We start from the raw sequence: 21,276 nt of genomic DNA on the forward strand, positions 1-21,276 counted from the left end.
GGGTCACCTTTGGTTTGGCTACTGGTGCAGCCGTCCATGCTCGTTTGCTGGATAATATTCTTGGAGACTTGAAATTAGTATGTGTTTACAATTACCTGGACGATTTGGTAATTTACAGTCGTTCGTTTCAAAAGCATTTGGAACATATCCAGCAAGTTTTTGCTAGGTTGAAGGGGTCGGTTTGACTGTTAAACCCAATAACGTGACATTAGCTTCTTAGGACACCTACTATCAGGCGAGAGTATTTGCATTGATCAGGAGTGGACTAAGGCCTTGAGAGCCCTTCCTCCACCCACTGCTAAGGGAGGGATTGCCAAGTTCATAGGGATGGCGAATTATTTTAGGCGTTTTGTTCCTAATTTTGCTCAGTTGACGACTCCTTTAAATGAATTGCACCGAAAAGAGGTGTGTTTTGAGTGGGGCCCTGCTCAAGAGGCCGCGTTAGAGCACATTAAGGCGGCTATAGCCAAACCTCCGGTTCGCGGAGTGCCTGATTTTAATAAGAACTTTATTGTCCAAACCGACGCATCTAATGCGGGAATTGCGGCAGTCCTCCTCCAGGAGTTCGAGGGTCAAAGGCAGCCATTAGCATACGCGCCTCGTCGGTTAACCAGCGCCAAGTTTAAATATTCCGTTTACGAATGTGAGACATTGGCTATCTTGTTCGCGCTGTATAAGTACCGGTTTTATCTCGAACGTAGAGTATCGCAGCTAGAGACCGACAAACAAGCCTTAAGCTGGGTGCTAGCGAGGCCACGTAAAACTGGTCATATCGCGAGGTGGGCAGTACGCATTTCGGCGTTTCAGTTCGAGGTTAAGCACATTAGAGGCTCTGAGAATGTGCTCGCTGACGTCCTCAGCCGTATGTTTACTGACCAACCATCTAGTGAGGGCGCCCAAGAAGTTTCGGGAGGCAGTCTTAGTTGTGTCATGTTAGGTGATATTCCTCATGTGTTTAGTGACATCGCCGACAATCAGAATCAGGACCCCACTTGGGGCCCCGTTAAGAGACGGCTTTCGGCGGGGGAGCGTTTGAATGAAGACATTATCAGGAAAGGCATTTTGTGTAAAAGGGTGGGACGTACCAAGTAGATTAAGATCTGTCTACCAGGCACCCTAGTGCGCTCCGTTTTCCATTATTTTCACAACTCGTTGATTGGCGGGCATTTAGGAACCTATAAGACCTTGCAGAAGATTAAGTAGCATCTGACTTAGCCAGCTATTGACTGAGACGTTAGAGAAATGATTTCTCGGTGTCAGTTGTGTCGTGTGGCCAAACCGAATAAAGCTCTTCAGCAAGGTTCCTTAGTTCTGAGTGTGAATCTTGCCCCATGGACAAATTCTATATTGATTATGTGGGCCCCTTACCTCGCACCAAAAGAGGCCATCAGTATGTATTAGTTATTGATGACGCGTTGTCAAGGTTTACCTGGCTTCTTCCGAATCGTATTGTGACTGCTGCACCACCATTGCGCATTTAACTAACGTATTTAGTGTTTTTGGACCTCCTAAGCAAATCTTTAGTGATAATGCGCCGGCCTTTCTGTCAGCTCCCTTCAAGACCTTCTGTTTGTAAAGCGGTTTTAAGCATGTAACTACCACTCTGTTTATCCGCGGGATCCTTAAATCCGTACTGATTATCTTTCATCAGAAGTCTCCCAGTAAGTGGGATTCTAGTCTGCCTTGGCTTAGCTTTGCCTTCAATACCACCAGCTATGAGGCTTTGAAGGCTACTTCGGTTTCCTTGATGTTTGCTTATCCTGTTAATTCCCCCCTTTCAAAATTATGGGGGATTCAGGATCTAATGCTTGCGGAAATAACCCCTCAGGTCATCAAAGAAAACTGGAATCGTGCAGGAGTAATTTTCCTGGGAGGGAGGTGTGTGTTGGCAACCTTGGTAAGTTTACTCCCCGTTTTCTGGGTCTGTGCACGATTATGCAGATTTTAGGCCCATTTAATCTTCTGGTTAAGAACAACCGCACCGATAAGCAATACCGGGTCCACCTTAATCAGATTTGGTTAGGACGCTAATTGGGTCTCCTAACACATCCCCCGGGGTTTCTCCTTGAGAAGGGGAGGTTGAGCCGTGCTGCGGCTCACGTTCGTGCTGTTTGTAGGTTTCCGCCCTCTGTTGGAGGCCAGACCGTGTTGTTTAGTTGGCATGGTTACGGTTGTTTGACTTCTTCTCGTCTTGACTGGCGCCACTCGTTTCGCAAGCATTGCCTGTCCGTTAGTGGCAGCAGCGGTGGTTATCGATATGTAGTAACTGTTGCCCTATCTTTGGGGCGACGTCGTTGTTTTTTCCTGTCGTGTGAGTGGGCCTTTTCGGTTGGGGACTGAGGAGGAACCAGGTCCGCGCAGTGCCAGAACACGCTGGGACTGCTGGCGCTGCGCATGGATTGCCGGATGGAAGGGCTCTGGTCACGAGGGTGTACGACCTCGCCGTAAACCAGATCCTGCAGGCTTTAAGATGAGTGCATTTCAATTCAAGTAGAGAAACCTCCACCACTGAGACATGTCGCGATTCTCCTGTGACTTGCGTTCATATTGCTGCTAGTAGTATCGCAGAGGCGAGGAGCAGCGAGTGGAGTGCTTGGGGAAAGCGGATTTGATTAGCTTTACTCGACCTCTTAGTACTATTTACTGCATTCAGCTTGTTACAATTTGTTAAGTTCAATCAGCGGTAGCGGTATTTTTCCTGCCTGATGGCCGCTAACGCCCCAATTACCTGCCCTAGGGGTTAGTGTCTATAATGGCAGTGTACGCTTCCTCGCCGTGCCGCTGCTGTCAGGTAAGGCATGTAGTTTTGACAGCTTTCTTGATGGTAGGCCGTTTGTGATTCTTCTACTCTGATGGTAGTGATTCCATTCTCGTGCCGGGCGCTCTAAGCACAGTATTCTGGGGGCGTAGTGTTATTTCGTTCTTGCATTTGGTTTATTGGACGTCAGATAGCTTCAGCAAGATTATCATTAGACATTCGTTAGTCTGCCACTAGTCTGAGTTACCATCTTGTGAAGTGAAGGCAACTCTTGACTGCCTATCTCATCGCTCGCGGAAGTATTTGTTACCGGACCTTCTCAGAGGTAGATTCCTGGAGCACCGTCTGTGACAGGTCCTTGTATTTTATTATTGTATTATTTATTACCATACCTTGTAATGCCTACATTAAAGGTTATGTATGTCTAGTTAATAGATCCGGTCGCCTTCTGGAATAAATCTAGCAGTGTAAGGGTTGTGTTAAAAGGTTACCATGATCTTATTTCACCCGTTTGGTGGTCAGTTGCTTGTCTCTTTTAATTAAGCTTTCCTTGTATTTGCTGTTCTACAGCAGGTTTATAAATTTTTTATATAATTGCCATTCTTGGTGTGTAAGGCCTTCAGCCATGATTGTGGTCATTTGCTTAAAAAAAATAATTTGATATTTGTTTTTTAGCAGTAAGCCTTTAAAACCTTATTTAGTGCGATTCCGGCGTCTGATACCTTCTGCTGTGTTTGTGGCCACTTACCTTTTTAATATTTCAGTACCTGTAAGTTGTAAAATAACTGATGGTGGTCGAAGTAGAGAGGATATAAATTGTAGACGCAATGCAAGGAAATCGTTTCTGAAGAAGAGAAATTTGTTAACATCGAGTATAGATTTAAGTGTCAGGAAGTCGTTTCTGAAAGTATTTGTATAGAGTGTAGCCATGTATGGAAGCGAAACATGGACGATAACCAGTTTGGACAAGAAGAGAATAGAAGCTTTCGAAATGTGGTGCTGTGGTGCTACAGAATAATGCTGAAGATAAGGTGGGTAGATCACGTAACTAATGAGGAGGTATTGAATAGGATTGGGGAGAAGAGAAGTTTGTGGCACAACTTGACTAGAAGAAGGGATCGGTTGGTAGGACATGTTTTGAGGTATCAAGGGATCACAAATTTAGCATTGGAGGGCAGCGTGGAGGGTAAAAATCGTAGAGGGAGACCAAGAGATCAATACACTAAGCAGATTCAGAAGGATGTAGGTTGCAGTAGGTACTGGGAGATGAAGAAGCTTGCACAGGATAGAGTAGCATGGAGAGCTGCATCAAACCAGTCTCAGGACTGAAGACCACAACAACAACAACAACAACAACTAGTTGTAATTGCAGCGAGTTCTTAAACATTCTTAATTTATTGCCATTCTTGGTGTGTAAGGCCTTCAGCTGTCATCACAGTAGCTTCTTTTTCTTAAAAATTATCTGTGTCTGTATTTTACGGTGTTGCTAATTTGTAACACACTGAAAACACTATTATTTACACAGTTGTTTATTCCTTCATTAATAACGTGTGGTATTTTATTTATTGTTGAGTCTGGAAGAACTATTTTAAAATAAATTGTGTGTAACTGTAAAAGGCAACCAATAGTAACTGATTACGGCCCCGTCCACAATCGTAACCGAATCCTGCCTTCCCTTAACTAGAACAGGTTTCAGTGTCGTTACAAAATAGTGTGCATATGTATTATGTAGTTTGCGGTGTTTGTTGGTTTCTTTGCTGTAACAGGCTCTGTTTCTTAGGCAACAGTAGTAGGAATTGTGTCGATGATATTTTCACGTTAAATTGCAAATGGAATCTACATATAATGTTAACGGTACACTACATGAGTATTTTGCTTTGTGCTAGAAACAAGTAGTGTTGTTTGGACTGGCTTTATGCTTAACGTTTTCTTAACATTTTTTTCTGAATTAATCACAGCAGCAACTGATTAAAACGCGGTAATAAAACACAGTTGATCTTCTGGGCTCAGGTACAAATATTTATTGTCAGTCTGTTTAAACACACTCAAAAGAAAAGAATACACAAAACTAATCGAAAGATAAAGACACATTTAATAATAAAACACCATATAAGTTTATTTAATTTACATGTGTATATTCTCATATTTTTATTAAGGAAACTATATTCAACAGTTTTCGTGTTAATGTCCATCTGTGAAATTATTCAACTTAGTTCAATGTCGAACGTCGAAGAACTGCAACCCATCTTCCAAGATGATACAGTTTCGACGCAGCAAACAGTGATCTGCTGGCAAACGGCACGCTGTGCCTGCTACAGCTTATCGTAGTCAAGGCTGCCGTCCCTGTATTTCATGATGAATGCTGCGTGCGCTTCTACGCTCATGATTGATGCTCTCACCGCTGGATCCTGCTTCATGGCCGCTCCCCACGCCATCTGCAAGGCAAACCTCTTTGTTATTATCTCATTTACAACGGTGACATCAGAGTAAACGGAAGTTTGTGATACGACGGTACTGGTTTAATACGTGTCGCGGCGAGAATTTTGTGTACTTACAAGCGAATTTCTCTAAATGTTCAAATTTTTGTATTTTATTTTGAGTGCTTTAAGCCATACCATCTTACTGCTTGCTTACAATCAGCTTTATTTTCGTCAGACTAGTTTCCACGTGTACTCAAAGACAAGAAAAGACGGCCGAAACTGCCCTGCTATGAAAAGAAACGGCACTCCAGACCATCACTTTTGTTTATCGGGCAAATATCCCACCGATGTCTGGGTCGCACCCAGACATCTCTTTGCTAGTAATCGGGTCTCAGTTTGAAGTGGGGCTCGTCACTGAAGACAGTTCCACTCCAATCAACGAGATTACAGGCCGAATACATGTCTGGAGACTTCCCAGGCAGTGGTGGGATACCAGCCGCCCGTCGCCCAACATATAGCCCGGCAGCCAGGAGTGACGGTCTGAGGTATCGTTTCATTTCGTAGCGGGACTACTTTGGTAGTCTTTCGAGGCACCCATACAGCACAGCGGTTCGTTGACGATATTCTACGATCAATTTTGCTGTCCGGCCGCCGTGACCGAGTGGTTCTAGGGCTTCAAATGGTTCAAATGGGTCTGAGCACTATGGGACTTAACTTCTGAGGTCATCAGTCCCATAGAACTTAGAACTACTTAAACCTAACTAACCTAAGGACATCACACACATCCATGCCCGAGGCAGGATTCGAACCTGCGACCATAGCGGTCGCGCGGTTCCAGACTGTAGCGCCTAGAACCGATCGGCCACTCCGGCCGACCTAGGCGCTTCAGTCCGGAACCGGGCTGCTGGTACGGTCGCAGGTTCGAATCCTGCCTCGGGCATGGATGCGTGTGAGGGGACTGATGACCTCAGATGTCAAGTCCCATAGTGCTCAGAGCCATTCAGTTTTGTTGCCCTTCACCGCAAGCCATCTTGGGCTTACATTTCAGCAAGATAATGCTCGCCCGTATACGGCGACAATTTCTACTGTGTTTCTTCGTGCTTGCCAAACACTACCTTGGCCAGCAGGGTCGCCAGATCTCTCCCCAACTGAGAGCACTGGAGAATCATGGGCACGGCCCTCCAAGCAGCAGAGGATTTTGACGATCTAATGCGCCAGTTGGACAGATTCTGGCACGATATCCTTCATGAGAACATCCAAAAAATCTATCAATCAATACCTAGCCGACTAAGTGCTTGCATAAGGGCCAGACATCGACCAACGCGGCGTTGACTTGCTCAATTTGTGAAGCTCTTTCTCTTGAACTAATCACCAAATCTTCCTGAAAATGCAATAATTTGTTTGTCTGTACATATACATCTACCGAATTCCGTCCCATTCGGTTTACCCCATCATGGTGTGTGGTTTTTTCTCTTTTTTTGTTTTGCTCTTTCTATGTTTTGGAGTGCATGTATTCGAGATTACGATAGGACAGTAGCTTTTTTAAATTGTGTCTTTATTGCTGGTTCATTTGAAGAACTTACTTAAGACAAGAACGTGGGTATTCATACCTTAGTCATTCTTCGATGTAATGTAGAAGCTTAGAGTCGTACATTAAGCTATAAACCACTAAATAAACGCCCATAAAGCAACGTTCATAAAATACATGAGTGTTTGACTTCTGTCAGAAGTCAATCAAGGGAAAGCAAATATGACCATATAAAAATTTAACAACGTAACACAAAGTGCGTGAATCGACGCACAAGCGTCATTCGTTTGATTCATGATGTGGAAGCATGCAGAGACGAGTGAGAACGCGGAGTTGGCCAATCACTGGTCATCCCGTTGGCCACTCCAGCTACGACAAACCAGACTCTGACGACGGTCACTGAAGTGGATTAACTCCTGGACCAGACTGCCTTGCCAGTATCGCACCCTGATTCAGCAGATGAACAACCCACCAGTCCTCCACAAACTGAACATACCGTGAGAAACTAAAGAAATGCTCCGACTATCACCGCCAATACACGAATCTAGCGAGAACTGCTGCGCTAGTATTAGTTCTAGTCGAAGGAAAGGGAAATTTTGTCAAAATTCGATGAAGACATGGTTGGGCGATGAAATCTGGGCTGCTGGCAGAGTGTGGTAACAGTCAGCAGCCAGCGGGCCAGCAAGGTGAACATGGCACTCTCAGGCACAGAGCTGCGGTGGCAGTACTGCACGCACAGTTTGTTTTGAGTGGAGCAACAAGGAGGCAGAAAACTGCAGCATTGCTTTAAGTGATTGTGATGTATGAGGCAGGGCACCAGGCCAGGGCCAAGACTGGCGATTTGTAAGTAGCTGACGTGTGGGAATTCGAGGCTACAGGCCACGTTCGCTTCCCACCTGGTGTACCGGGGTACGGGCGTGGCATATGGTGTGGGAGGCGCAGCAGTGCTGCAACAGCGCCAGAGACGGCGGTTGGTGTTGCCATCCGGCAAGCACTAGTGGCAAGTTGTGGCACACCATCCAGGAGGGCGCAGGTTCGAGTCTGGTCCTGTTCTGGGAGCAGCGGCGGCCCAGTACACCCACCTTCGCCCCAAGGTCGGACAGAGCAGGCCAATCGGGGCGGAGGGCGGCGAGGACCAGGGACTGTTGCAGTCTCTGGAATCGCGGGCAGCAGTGAAGCGCAAGTCGCAATGCATAGGCGGACAGCGACCAGGAGAGCGTGCCCGACTTCCAGCGGGGCGGCCTTGACGACAGCTGGTGCGGCGACGACATACCAGGAGGCTGCTGAGATGACTGGACTCGCAGGACAGCGTGCGAGCGGCATACTGACACTACACTTCACCCATAGAGTACTGTAAATTACCTGAATAAACAAATGTTACCGAATACGACTGTACTGCCCCTTGGCACTCTTGAACTTGCTCGGCCTCCTGACAAAATACGGCATGGTGGGTCCCAGCTTCAGCTCTGCCATCTGGAGTCCCAGGTTCGACACACCAACCCCACAGGAGAACTATAGCAGCTTCAGCACATTCTCTGAAGCTGGACAACTGCTGCCTTTACCAGTGAACTCCGAATGTTTTACTGCAGTTTATAGTGATGTGCAATATTTCAAGTCATATTTAGTGAAGGAACAATACTACCGTACTTATAATGTTTGCTCATTGGTTTTTATGGTTAATGCTTTGAGAAACGAACTCAGCACACATTGGTCTGATGCAATTTATTAATGATCACTTGTATTACCTTCAGTTTAATCCTAACTGATGTGAGGCCACCAGTTGTGTAAGATCACTAAAATTGTTTTCGATTTGAGTTATAATGCTATTATGTTAGTCAACTTTATTAATGTCTAAACTTTTTTCATTCAATACATTTTTATATTAATAATTCACAAATCTGCCTGTAAATATTAGAACGATGGATTATTTACCGGAAATGTGAGACACATTTCCGCAGCCATAGATATCCCGGGTAATAGAGCGAGCACCTTGAAGAAAAGAGGAACTTCGGTGGATTGTGTAGGAAAAGGAACAACTTATCACAAAACAGCTGTATAAGGCGTTTGCATCCCTCTCGCATTGTATGTTCTATATCAGCAACCCACAAAACACTCTTTAGCACTCTGTCATTCTGTATCACCTAACGTCTTATACCTAACTGATAAGTGAAATGATGGAATTAAGTTGATTTTAGCAACAAGGAGTTCTCAAACAATCCCCATTCATAGCAGCAACGCCTAGAGTGATTTGATCTTACCATCTTGTATTGGTTTCCCGAAGATGACTTGGTGGAACAGTGTCAAGACTTAAAGATAATGTAAACAGTATCGAAAGATTCTGAAAATACAGCAGTATTTATTTAAATAGAAAACTTTATGTACGATTTGGTTTGCCTTACAGAGTATTAGAAAAAGAAAATAGCATGCACCGCGTTCAGTTCGGGTTCGTTAAGAGCAAAAAGATCAGTTAGCGTGTTGGAGGGCACTGCAAAATCGAAAATTATTGATCAGCAATGTGGATTTCACGTTCCGACTCTCTATCTAAATTACGTGTCGCACATCTCTCGTGTCTTAGGGCTTTTTATCGAGGTTGAGTAAGGCATAGTAATAAGAATAGCCTTCTCGTGGTCATTACGACAATGAGTGATGAACGAGACAATCAGAATAGACTCACGAGTCTGGGGAAGTCCTGCAGCGGCAGCTTGACGTCGGGGTGCATCGCGCGCAGCGCTTCCATGCGCTCCGCCCACGGCCAGATCATGTAGTCCAGCATGCCGGGCCTCGCACCTGCAACACACACATCCAGTGCCGTGAGGACACGCCACATCTCAGCCAAAGTGTACGTACGTCACAGTGACCAGGAGTGATATCTCAGACGAATAAAATGAGCGTAAATTAAAAATAATTTGTAAAATGCTAAATCTAAATTAAACCCCAGAATAAACTGCTGTACCTCTTATAACCTGAAACAATGTCTATTCTTTAAGTACACTTCATTTTACTGTGAACAGCAACGGCAGCGGCGATTTATCTTCGACCCAGGCGGTGTGCACCATCAAGATGACAGTTCCCTACTAAAAAGTCTTGTTGTTGTAGCCTGTCACTATAGCTTATACATGAGGCAGGGCACTGACCAGTCATTCATTTAATAAGAAAAACTTAATTTTTCGAAAGAGCATTATGTGATCGGTATCGAAGCATACACCGATGACGACATACAATGATCAGCCAGAACATTACGACAGCCGACCCACTATCGACATAAACCCGTCCAGGCGATAGCAGCGTCACCTGGTGTGAATTGACCGCTAGACAGACACACGCACGGTGCATATGTTATCAGGGAACGTGCTGTCCGTGTGTAGAAGGGGAAGGCGCGCCATCTATCTGCGCTTGACCGAAAGCAGATTGTGATGTACCCGAGACTCGGCACGGGCATTTTGGAAACTCCGCGACTTGTTGGGTGTTCGAGGAGCGCTGTGGTGAGTGTCTTCAGTACGTGGAGAATCAAAGGCGAAAACACGTCCAGATGTCGTGGAGTTGGGCGGCCACCCCTCATTGTAGGTGCCACACGTCGTATGCTGGGAGACTGGTAAAACACGACAGGCCGCGAACTTTGACGAAACTAACATCAGACTTTAAAGCCGGGCAGAGTACAAGTGTGTCTGAACACACAGTGCACCTAACACTTCTAATGATGGGCCTCCACAGACCACGTCGCACGCTTGTGCTGATGTTAACACAAGGACATCGGTAACTATGGGGACGTGACCGTCGTCACTGGACGTTGGCGCAGTAGCAGAGCGTTTCATGGTCTGATGAATCCTGACACTTTCTTCATATACCGATGGGAGGGCGCGAATCCGTCGTCTACCACGGGAACAGCTTCTTGACACTTCTACTGCGGGATGGAGACAATCTTGCAACGGCTCCATTATGCTCTGGGGAAGATTCACGTGGGCATCCATGGGTCTAGTGGAGCTCGTTCATGACGGTCATGTTTCCCAACGGCATTGGCATTTTACAACAAGATATTGCTCCACGTCACAAGACCAGGAGCGTGATTGGGTGGTTCGACAGATGCAGTGGTGAGTCGCCAAATCTGAACACGATCGAACATGTCTGGGATGTGGTTGAACGTGACGTCAGAACTCATCTTCCAACTCGCTGGAATTTACGGAAATTACCTGCCAGCTCCCTCCAGCGACCTACCAAGGCCATATTGCTTCCAAGCCACGATGTATCGCCGCTGTTATCCTGCCAAAGGTGGACATGCTGACTATTAGGTAGCTGGTCATAATGTTCTGGTTGATCAGTGTACATTTTATGGCAAAGGGAAAAGTCTGATTTTTGGCGCGAACTTCATTCTGTTCATGGTTGTTCAACAACATATTGGAGTCAGAGTATATTTACTGTATTGGTAGTTTAATAAAAATATAAATGTAAACAAATGAAATGATAACAACTATTGTATTACTGATGTAAAATTTATAAATGTCTGAGAAACTTTATGTAAACGATTCTGTGAGAATAAAAGCTTTTATTTTGTTTCAAGAGATGTTTGAATAACAACATTCATGGCATCAGCCATTTAATCGGGTCTATCTGAATATTCGTAACTGCTTGTGATGATGAACGGAAACCCTGCTGCCCTCATTGTTATTAGAATCACTTGCATGAATAGCCGGCCAGAGTGGCCGTGCGGTTCTAGGCGCTACAGTCTGGAGCCGAGCGACCGCTACGGTCGCAGGTTCGAATCCTGCCTCGGGCATGGATGTGTGTGATGTCCTTAGGTTAGTTAGGTGTATTTAGTTCTAAGTTCTAGGCGACTGATGACCTCAGAAGTTAAGTCGCATAGTGCTCAGAGCCATTTGAACCTTGCATGAATAGGATATCGGAATCTGAATAGGTATTGTGACGTCCGTATCTAGTCAAATACTCAGTTGCAACCAATTACAACATCATGGCATACTAATATCAAAGTGTGCGTGTGTTAATGAAAACACCCACACCGCTGTGAGTTCTCAATAACTATCTACCTCTACCCCTCTCCATTTCATAAACCAGTGTGTTTACACTTGCTAGGGCTCCTGCTCTCGCTAATTCTAGTAATCCATAGAGGCAAACGCCTCGCTGGCCCGTTTTCTGTTTCACAGTCACGTGCCACCCTGATTTATGTCCAAACATGGCCTTCCAGTATCTGCTACTGGCAGATTCTATATGGCATCGTAATCTTACACAACGCATTGAGATTACTATGCACCTGTCAGACAATGATATGGATTGGTTAAGTGTGATCGCAGGTGGTACTGTCAGATAATCATCAGCACACCAACCGTGACTAGCACTTGTACGTTCGCCTCGTTGTCTATCAGCTTGGTCGTGAAAAGCTGTGCCGCCAGTCACTTGCGAGCAGTCGGTGCCTTGGACCAGATACATTACCTGCACTGTGTACTAACACAAGAGAATCAAAATCAGTTTTTGCTACACTTTTAATAATGCCATGTTTACGTGAATGGTATACTGTGAGGCGAGGAAGCGGATGAAAGAAGTACTGCTGTTCTTATTTGTAACAAAACAAGAAATTCTCAACATGGAACATCCCGTCATCCTGATTTCTGTGGTTCATATGCGATATGTATGTTACAGGAAACAATCGCGTCAGTTCTCAACAGTGTTCTTCTCTCCTTGTATCGCACGTGCTTGTTACATTTACAACGTTACACCTGGTTATTTAATCTACATGACTTCGTCAAACAATAAAATTACTAACACGGTTCGGATTGTTTTTCCACGTTTAACTGAACAGAAGTTGTAATTTTGTTGCATGGCTTCATAGGCATTAACCACCTTTCAAGGTAATTCAGTGTGCGTTCACCAACTGCACGTAAACTTTTCGAGGTAACATTAACTCCGGCTAGTTGATATGTGTATGGTATAAGTACTATTCATCTGTTACTATTATACTTATGACTTTGTTTTACGTTATCTACATGTGTATTTACATGGATAATCGTTGTGTTTATGACACTAAAACGTGAGAATTTATTATGTAACTACGTTAGTGCTCGCTGCTGCGCTGTATGCGGAACAGTTATATTATAGAAAAAAAAAGATTTGAAGACAACATGGACAATTTTTTACAGTTTTGTTTGATCCTTAACTGTAACCAAATATGAACTGAGGGAGATTCAGTAGCTTACGTCCACTGTCAAGTTAAGGCACATTCATCGTTATTGTTTGGTATCCGAATAGTTTTTGAGATCTGAAAGCCTATTTCTTGTGTCAACTATCATTGTCGGGCCAGCGTTCATGTTTTACAGTTTTCCAAGTGTTAACTGACATGGGGAAAAAGAAGAGCTGTGTGAATAAACACAGTGCAACTAAATTCCTATTCTTTCTCAAATGGTTTACAGCAGCCTTATAACGTTTTTATACTATTTCATCAAGCATTCTAATTTGCATTCAAAACATTACCCTTAATCCACAATGTAAGTAGCATGATTTTGCACAATTGTTGATTATGATAGATAATGTGGCATTATTAAAACATTCAATACCAATTATCGTAACTGTCTGAAATACTACATGGTTTTTATATCATGGACTACATATGAAAATCTTCTGAGTACCACAATTGCAAAATTCTTTAAGTGTCAACTCGATGTAGTTTGAAGACAATGTTCATTTGCACCGAATTAAAAGAAAATTTGTGATCAGAAAATGGAACGAAGTTGGTTCGTTGTACCTTTGCTGTCGCTCAAAAACTACATAATATGACAGTAAACTCAAAAATATGATGTATCATTTAACCCTTGCACCAAGTTTGGTCTTCACAGCTTAAGTCATTACTTGCAAGAAAATGAAACTTCAGCTCTTGGGGTTTTCATACACATCCTAAACACAAATCCGAAATCAAAACTATGCTGCTGGGCTGTCTGCAGACAGCGATCTCCTGTGTGCCTTTTCTTGCCTCTATCACGTCACCAGAGCTGTGCCATGTGGTTTTCTGAGATGAATTCATTGTGAAATTAACAGCTGGCGTGAAACACTCAAGATGGTAATGAGTTAACATGGCCTTTACAGATACATATGTCATCTAGCATTGAGCTAGAAAAGTCTTTATAGATATCTCACATTAGAGATGATTCATTCAGTCTCATACAACATGCAGTACTGGAGATGTGTACATCATATCATTCTCAGAAGAGAGAGAGAGAGAGAGAGAGAGAGAGAGAGAGAGAGAGAGAGAGATTATGTCTTACTGATGAAACTGACGTAATTTTGATGTGAAAATGACATTGTGTCAGTTTACATAAACATTCTGTTCCACTGAGAAAGCTTGTGTATTTTCATAAATAATAAGACATTTTAGATGTGGAAATATTGTAAGTTACACCCTCTGTGTGTTTCTGACAAATAATTCAAGTATTTCAGAAACCTTTCAACATTGACCTAAATTATGCAAAATTCGGACTATTTGGGTACTTATGAAAATGGCCAAGATGGCATTTCTGGGACTACAAACAGACTGACTTTTCCGATCTATGGCTGGTAAAATACTGAACTGTGACTGACTGTTTCACTTTAATGGTCATTAAGATTCTGGGATGTGATTGGAGGTGAAGAAAGGGGAGGTGAGGGTAGGGGTGTGTCAGTGGAGGGTGTGGCCAATGAAGCGGTAGTGTGGCTTGGGAAGGGGTGTGTGACTTAAGCAGGAGGCATGGTTAAAAATGAGGGCCAGTCTTAGGAAGATGATGTGGCTTAGGAAGGGGGCATGGCTTCGGACAGGGGTGTGGCTTGGAAAGGTGGCATGGCTTAGGAGGAGGCTGTGGCTTAGTGAGGAGTCATGGCTTAGCGAGAGGATGTGGCAGTAGTATGGCTACCTACTACACTTTACACTTACACTCATTACTGAGGACTGCAGTAACATTGACACCACAATCCAAGATTCCACCCACTTGATCTTGAGAAGAGCAAGAGTTAGTGCAGGGTGTGTACATGCAATTTATGCATATATAATAAGCCATGCCCTTTGTTAATGACATAATTATTGTGACATCATAAGCCATGAACCTTCCTATTGATGATCACATAAGAAATGGAGGCAGGAAAATTTAAAATTGGCAGGACATTAAAAAAAGTTAGAGCTGATACTGGGCAGCAAATTCGAAGTCTCTCTCTCTCTCTCTCTCTCTCTCTCTCTCTCTCTCTCACACACACACACACACACACACACACACACACACACACACACACACACACCCTTACGAAATGATCAAAAGAATTCGACTGTTCGTTTTACACTTACGCTCATTTATCCAAAAAAATTACTAAGCGCACAAACAGATACAACCCCCCCACCCGCCCTCCACACATAATCAGAGCCTAACATATTTTAGCCAACACTAAAATGAGAGAGGGAGAGTTACAATGTAGTGTCGTCTGGTCTGTGTTTAAAAGTATTCAAATGACCTGAATTATTTATCAAAAACATACCTCACACACTTAAAACAGATGTAATTTGCGTCAAACTAGTGTCCAAAATGTATATGTCGACTCTAAAGTTAGTACTACATTCCTGGATACTGACTAATAACATAACCTAACAGTGTATAAAGTTAGGCATAAGAGACTGATGTACAACTAACCTGACAAGACTTATAAACGCAGAAAATACATATTAGCTAAAATACTACACTAAGAAGAATGTAATTAATTGGGATAATTAGGACTACAGTTCATGTAAGTCGCAATACATCCACAAATTAAATATTTCCACATCTAAATCATTCTCAAGCACGACGTTACAAGGGACAAATATAATGCATCACGTTGTACACAGTAAAAATATAATCCATGATACTGACTGTCAGCTATTGCTTTTATTATGAATGAATCAGGCCCACTAGATGTTATGTACAATAACAACTTTCGACTAAAGTTGCAACATCTATCAACCGTAGCTATGGTATCAAGGCTTGCTGAACGTTTGTAGGCCGTATTTCCTGTAATCAACTATTAAATAACTCCAATATCTAAAACAATTAGCGATAGGAAAACACACACTCACACACACAATGAACCCAAAAGACAAACAAACTGAGCAGATACCACGTTAAGAAAGAAGGAAGAAGTTGTTTTGACGATTTTTCTGCGATGTAGAACTCAAACTGCAAATTTTTTCATAATACATAATTCCCTGTGTTTAATTGTCTATCACAATTAATGATTATGACTGTGTTGTAATGTCTCCAAAGAAGATGGAATCGATATCTCAAAAGTAAACTCTTTGATACACACATGTATCCACACTCATTCACACTGATACACAAACTGATACATGCTGATTACATGCTTCTCATAATACGCAAATAGAATTACAGATTGCTACAAAAATTTGAGCAAAATGAAACTATTATTTCTGGAAATATGTAAGATTTTGCAAATTAAATATTTCTGCATCTAAATTGTCTGTAGCAGTGATCAAAACCACATCCAGATCGCTTTTTGACACTACTTAAATAGATTACATGTTAGTAGTTCACAGTAGTTCAATCTTTGTACCATACATTCAGTTAATTTAAGTTCATAAAAATTTGGTTGCACAAACATGCACATGAGCACTTCTTCATGTCTAGCCTATAGCTTAAAATGCACCATTAAATACTAATGTTACTCTCATGTCCAAAACTCAGTTCTAAAACAGAAAGTTCGATTTCCTAACACACTTTGCATACGCAATAGACCCTCAAATTATATATTTCCACACTTAATTTTCTGTATAAGTTATTAAAATACACACAGCTCGGTTGCTGACAACATGAAATTCATCTAGAGCACTACTGTAGCTCTAACTTGCCATCCAAATTACTCTGAAATTAGAAAAGCAAACAAAGACACATCGCAAAAACAGCTCACTATACATATTGGAATGCATTTAGCGTAGCAATACGATCACAGTACCTACCTCTAGCGCAGTACAAAATGGCATTCACCCTTCACTAACCTAACAGTATCTATTTTCTTTATGATTCAGAATGTTAAAAAATTTACAATGCAGACAGTCTAAATACGCTGCAGGAGGCAATGGTGACTGTCCATCACTGAGCACTAACCATCGTTTTGCATTGAGCATCATTCTCTTCAACTAACAGTATTTAGGGTAGTGGTGGTCAGACATTTCTACATCCGCTCATCTACCAGGTTGCCTCATAATTCATTTTTATTACATGTGTGTGTACAGTACGTTAAAAAATTAAAATACAAAATTTCCACATCTGCCCCATCAACACCTCTCTGATGCGTACACCACAGTAACTTGTGTGTCTGTGTAATGCTTACTTTAATGATGCAACAACACAGGAAATACAGTTTTGCACTGTGTAACAGTGGAAGATGGCAACATGTTGTACTGTGCTAGTAGTAGGCATTCTGATCATATTGTTATGTTAAATGTATTCTGACATACATAGTGAACTGCTTTTTGTGATATTGTTACTGTTCACTTTGCGAATTCTCGACGTACTTTAGGCTGTGAGTTAGAGCTGCAGTAGTGCTCTACACTGAGATGGCAAAAGTCATGGGATAGAAATATGGACACATACAGATGGCAGCAGTCTCGCATACACAAGGTATAAAAGAGCAGTGTGTTGACAGAGTTGTCATTTGTTCTTAGGTAATCTGAAGAGGTTTCCAACGTGATAAGGGCCGTACGACAGAAATTAACAGACTTCGAATACGAAGTGGTAGTTGGAGCTAGATGCACGGAACATTCAATTTCAGAAATCGTTAGGGAATTCAATATTCCGAGATCGACAGTGTCAAGAGTGTGCCGAGAATACAACATTTCAGGCAGTGGCCTACGGCCTTCGCTTAACGAACGGGAATACTGGCGTTTGCGTGGAGTTGTCAGCGCTAACAGACATGCAACACTGCGAGAAATTACAGCTGAAATCAATGTGGGACGCACGACGAACGTATCAGTTAGAACAGTACGGCGAAATTTGGCGTTAATGGGCTATGGCAGCAGACGACCGGCATGAGTGCCTTTGCTAGCAGACGACATTGCCTACAGCGCTTCTCCTGGGCTCATGACCGTTTGGACCATAGGTGATTGGCAAAAAGTGGTCTAGTCTGTTGGTAAGAGCTGATACTTGCAGTAGGGTTTGAGTGTGGCGCAGTCCCCGCGAAGCCCTAGAACCAAGTTGTCAACAAGGTACTGTGCATGCTGGTAGTGGTTCCATAACGGTGTGGGCCGTGATTACATGTAACGGACTGGGTTCTCTGACCCAGCTTAATCGATCAGTGACTGAAAATGGTTATGTTCGGCTACCTGGAGACCATTTGTAGCTATTCATATACTTAATGTCCACATACAACTATGGATCGAGCGAGGTGGCTCACTGGTTAGCACACTGGACTCGCATTCGGGAGGACGACAGTTCAATCCTGCGTCCGGCCATCCTGATATAGGTTTTCCGTGATTTCCCTAAACTACTCCCGGCAAATGCCGGGATGGTTCCTTTGAAAGGGCACGGCCGCCTTCCTTTCCCGTCCTTCCCTAATCTGAAAAGATCGATGACCTCGCTGTTTGGTCTCTTCCCCTAAACAACTCAACCCAACACAACTATGGAATTTTATGGATGACAATGTGCAATGTCACCGGAGCACAATTGTTCGCTATTGGTTTGAAGGACATTCTAGACAATTCGAGAGAATAATTTTGCCACCCACATCGCTCGACATGAATTCCATCGATCATTTATGGGACATAATCGAGAGGTCAGTTTGTGTACAAAATCCTGCACCGGTAACACTTTCCGCTGTTATAGACGACTATAGCTCAGTATTTCCACAGGGGATTTCGCGAGACATGTTGAGTCCGTGCCACGTCAAGCTGCTGCACTACGCCGGCCAGTAGGAGGCCTGACACTATTAGGAAGTCCCCCATGACTTTTATCACTTCAGTGCACAGGTATTTCAAGTTATCAATAAGTGAACCGTATGTATTTTAATAAGTTATACAGAGAATTTAGATGTGAAAATATTTAATTTGAAGGTCCGTTGGCCGGCCCTGTGGCCGAGCGGTTCTAGGCGCTACAGTCTGGAACCGCGCTACCGCTACGGTCGCAGGTTCGAATCCTGCCCCGGGCATGGATGTGTGTGATGTCTTTAGGTTAGTTAGGTTTAAGTGGTTCTAAGTTCTAGGAGACTGATGACTTGAGATGTTAAGTCCCATAGTGCTCAGAGCCATTTGAACCATTTTTTTGAAGGTCCGTTGTGCATGCGAAGTATGATAGGAATATCGGACTTGCGGTTTTAGAGATGAGTTTTACACGTGAGTGTAAGACTGGTAATTCGTGGTGCAGTTTAAGTGGTACGTAAAATCTGAAGTAGTGCTCATGTGCATGTTGTTTCAACCAATTTTATGTATTTAGATGATTTTAATGTGTGGTACAAAGATCGAACTACAGTCATCTACTAACATCATTTAAGAAGTCTCAGCGAGCTGTGTGTACTACAGACAATTTAGATCCGGAAATATTTGACGGTCCATGGTGCTTGCAAAGTTCGCGATATCTTATATATTTCCAGAAGTAATATGGTTTTATTTTGCTCGAATTTTCGTGGAGATCTGCAATTATGCTTGCATGTTATGAAAACGTACAAGCTGCATATATTTTATAGTAAGTAATGCAGACAATTTACATTTAATTTTAAGTTACACTATGTCTGAAACCTGTTCAGGATGCTATATTTTTCGAGAAATAATACCATTAAATCTTGCTCGAATTTCTCTAGAGATCTGTAATTATGCTCGCAAATTATGACAAATACGCAAGTTGTGTGAATCTGAGTGTATGTGTTTGTACGTGTATGCGAGTGTGTGTGTGTGTGTGTGTGTGTGTGTGTGTGTGTGTGTGTGTGCGTGTTAGTACTCGAAAATTGATAAATAATTATATCAAAGAATTTACTTTAGAGATACCTACTCTGTTTTGTTCTAGAATTTCATATGAAGATGCTTCAACTTTGACATCGACTTCGGTCCTAATATGCCTAAACATAAGGAAAGTTCTTGCAGTGAATTACTAAAAAATGTGCAGTTTGAGTGTTAAAACGCAATAAAATCGTCGAAACACCCTCATCCTTCCTTTTTGCTCTGGTGTGTGTATGTGTGTGTGTGTGTGTGTGTGTGTGTGTGTGTTTATTTTCACATCACATATTTTTATTAGATTCTGGTGTTATTTAATAGCTGATTATCGGAAATGCGGTCTACAATTGTTTAGAGAGCACTGGTACTACAGTTCCAACTGATAAATATTGCAACTTTTGTCGAAAGTTGTTACTGTACATAACTTCTAGTGGGCCTAATAAAAGCAACAACTGCCAATGAATATCAATAATTATGTTTTTCTACTGCATAACATGATACATTAACTTTGATCTTTGAAGTGTGGTTCTTGAGAACAATTTATATGTGGAAATTTTTAATTTGAGAGTTTATCGTGGCTTAAACCAAGAGAAGGCCAAATTAATTACATTTTTCCAGGAAATTGGTCTGCCTATTAGTGTGTTTGTTCGACTGCTTAAGCTAACTTCATTTTTCTGCAGTTATAATCCTTGTCATGTTAGTTTTCCGATATTCATCTCTTAGGCGTACCATCTAATGTCAGTTATTAGTTTATCATGTTACCTGCAATTGTTTAGGCATAAAAATAGCATTGGAGTACTCACTTTGGAGTTGACAATCGTATTTTAGGCACTGAGTTGATGAATATGTATGTGGAAAATAACATGGGATACTTAAGTATTCAACTCCTTTGCGCTTCTGACGTATTTTATTAGACATTTTACACATGGAAAGAACATTGTGACACATGACAAGCATCATAGACGTGCTAAATAATTAATCTGAGGCCATGTTGTTTCTTAAAACAAATGTGGTACTCTGATCGAACTATGAACATAGCCCCCTGTTAGCGATGACACGCAACAAGAGGTTAGACCTGTAGTTGATTTTATTTCGCTTTTTTGAAGTTTTTCAGAATAGTATTTAAAGTATAGCTCATCTTCAACATCTTATATTACCAGTTCGGTAATCACGTTGCATAGGCATACTTTGATTTTTATCTGTTTATGTTTTATACTAGATCTCGTATTCAATAATAAATGTATCTGCCTTCTTAGGTAGGCATGAAAATGGTATTGGGATACCTAGTTTAAATGTCTGAATCATGTTTTCGACACCAGTTTGAAGTAAACATTGCAGTTTTTGCATTTGGATGCATTTTTGCAGACTTGGAATGAAAAATGTGACTTTTGCAAGCACCATAAACGTGGTAAATAATTTATTCGAGGTTCTGTTGTGTCTGAAGCCAAGCATGTTACTCAGATGAACTTTGAAAGCTTTACCAGTGTAGCTGTCTGCTGAGAAGGACAAGCAACAGGAGCATAAGAGCAACAGTTGATTGGCTTTTGAAGTTTCATGGACTAGTATTTAAGGTGAGACTCATGTTTGACAACTACGTATTACTAATTCATTAGCTACACTTGATAAGAAAATGTTG

The 21,276-nt window shown here is 42.3% G+C and overlaps 1 protein-coding gene across 2 annotated transcripts in view; it reads right to left on the minus strand.

The window, feature by feature from the left end:
- Nucleotides 1–4,848: 4,848 nt before the first annotated feature.
- Nucleotides 4,849–21,276, minus strand: part of LOC124716155 (pyrimidodiazepine synthase-like) — a 134,334-nt gene continuing 117,906 nt past the window's right edge. For both annotated transcript variants that reach the window (XM_047243150.1, XM_047243149.1), the window contains exons 4-5: nt 9,381–9,493; nt 4,849–5,193 (exon numbers count right to left, since the gene is read on the minus strand). In XM_047243150.1, the coding sequence (XP_047099106.1) occupies nt 5,071–5,193; nt 9,381–9,493 (236 nt within the window). In that variant the 3' untranslated portion in view covers nt 4,849–5,070. The remainder of the gene's footprint in view (nt 5,194–9,380; nt 9,494–21,276) is intronic.

This window comes from Schistocerca piceifrons, chromosome 1 (genome assembly GCF_021461385.2).
Source record: "Schistocerca piceifrons isolate TAMUIC-IGC-003096 chromosome 1, iqSchPice1.1, whole genome shotgun sequence".
Lineage (NCBI taxonomy): Eukaryota > Metazoa > Arthropoda > Insecta > Orthoptera > Acrididae > Schistocerca > Schistocerca piceifrons.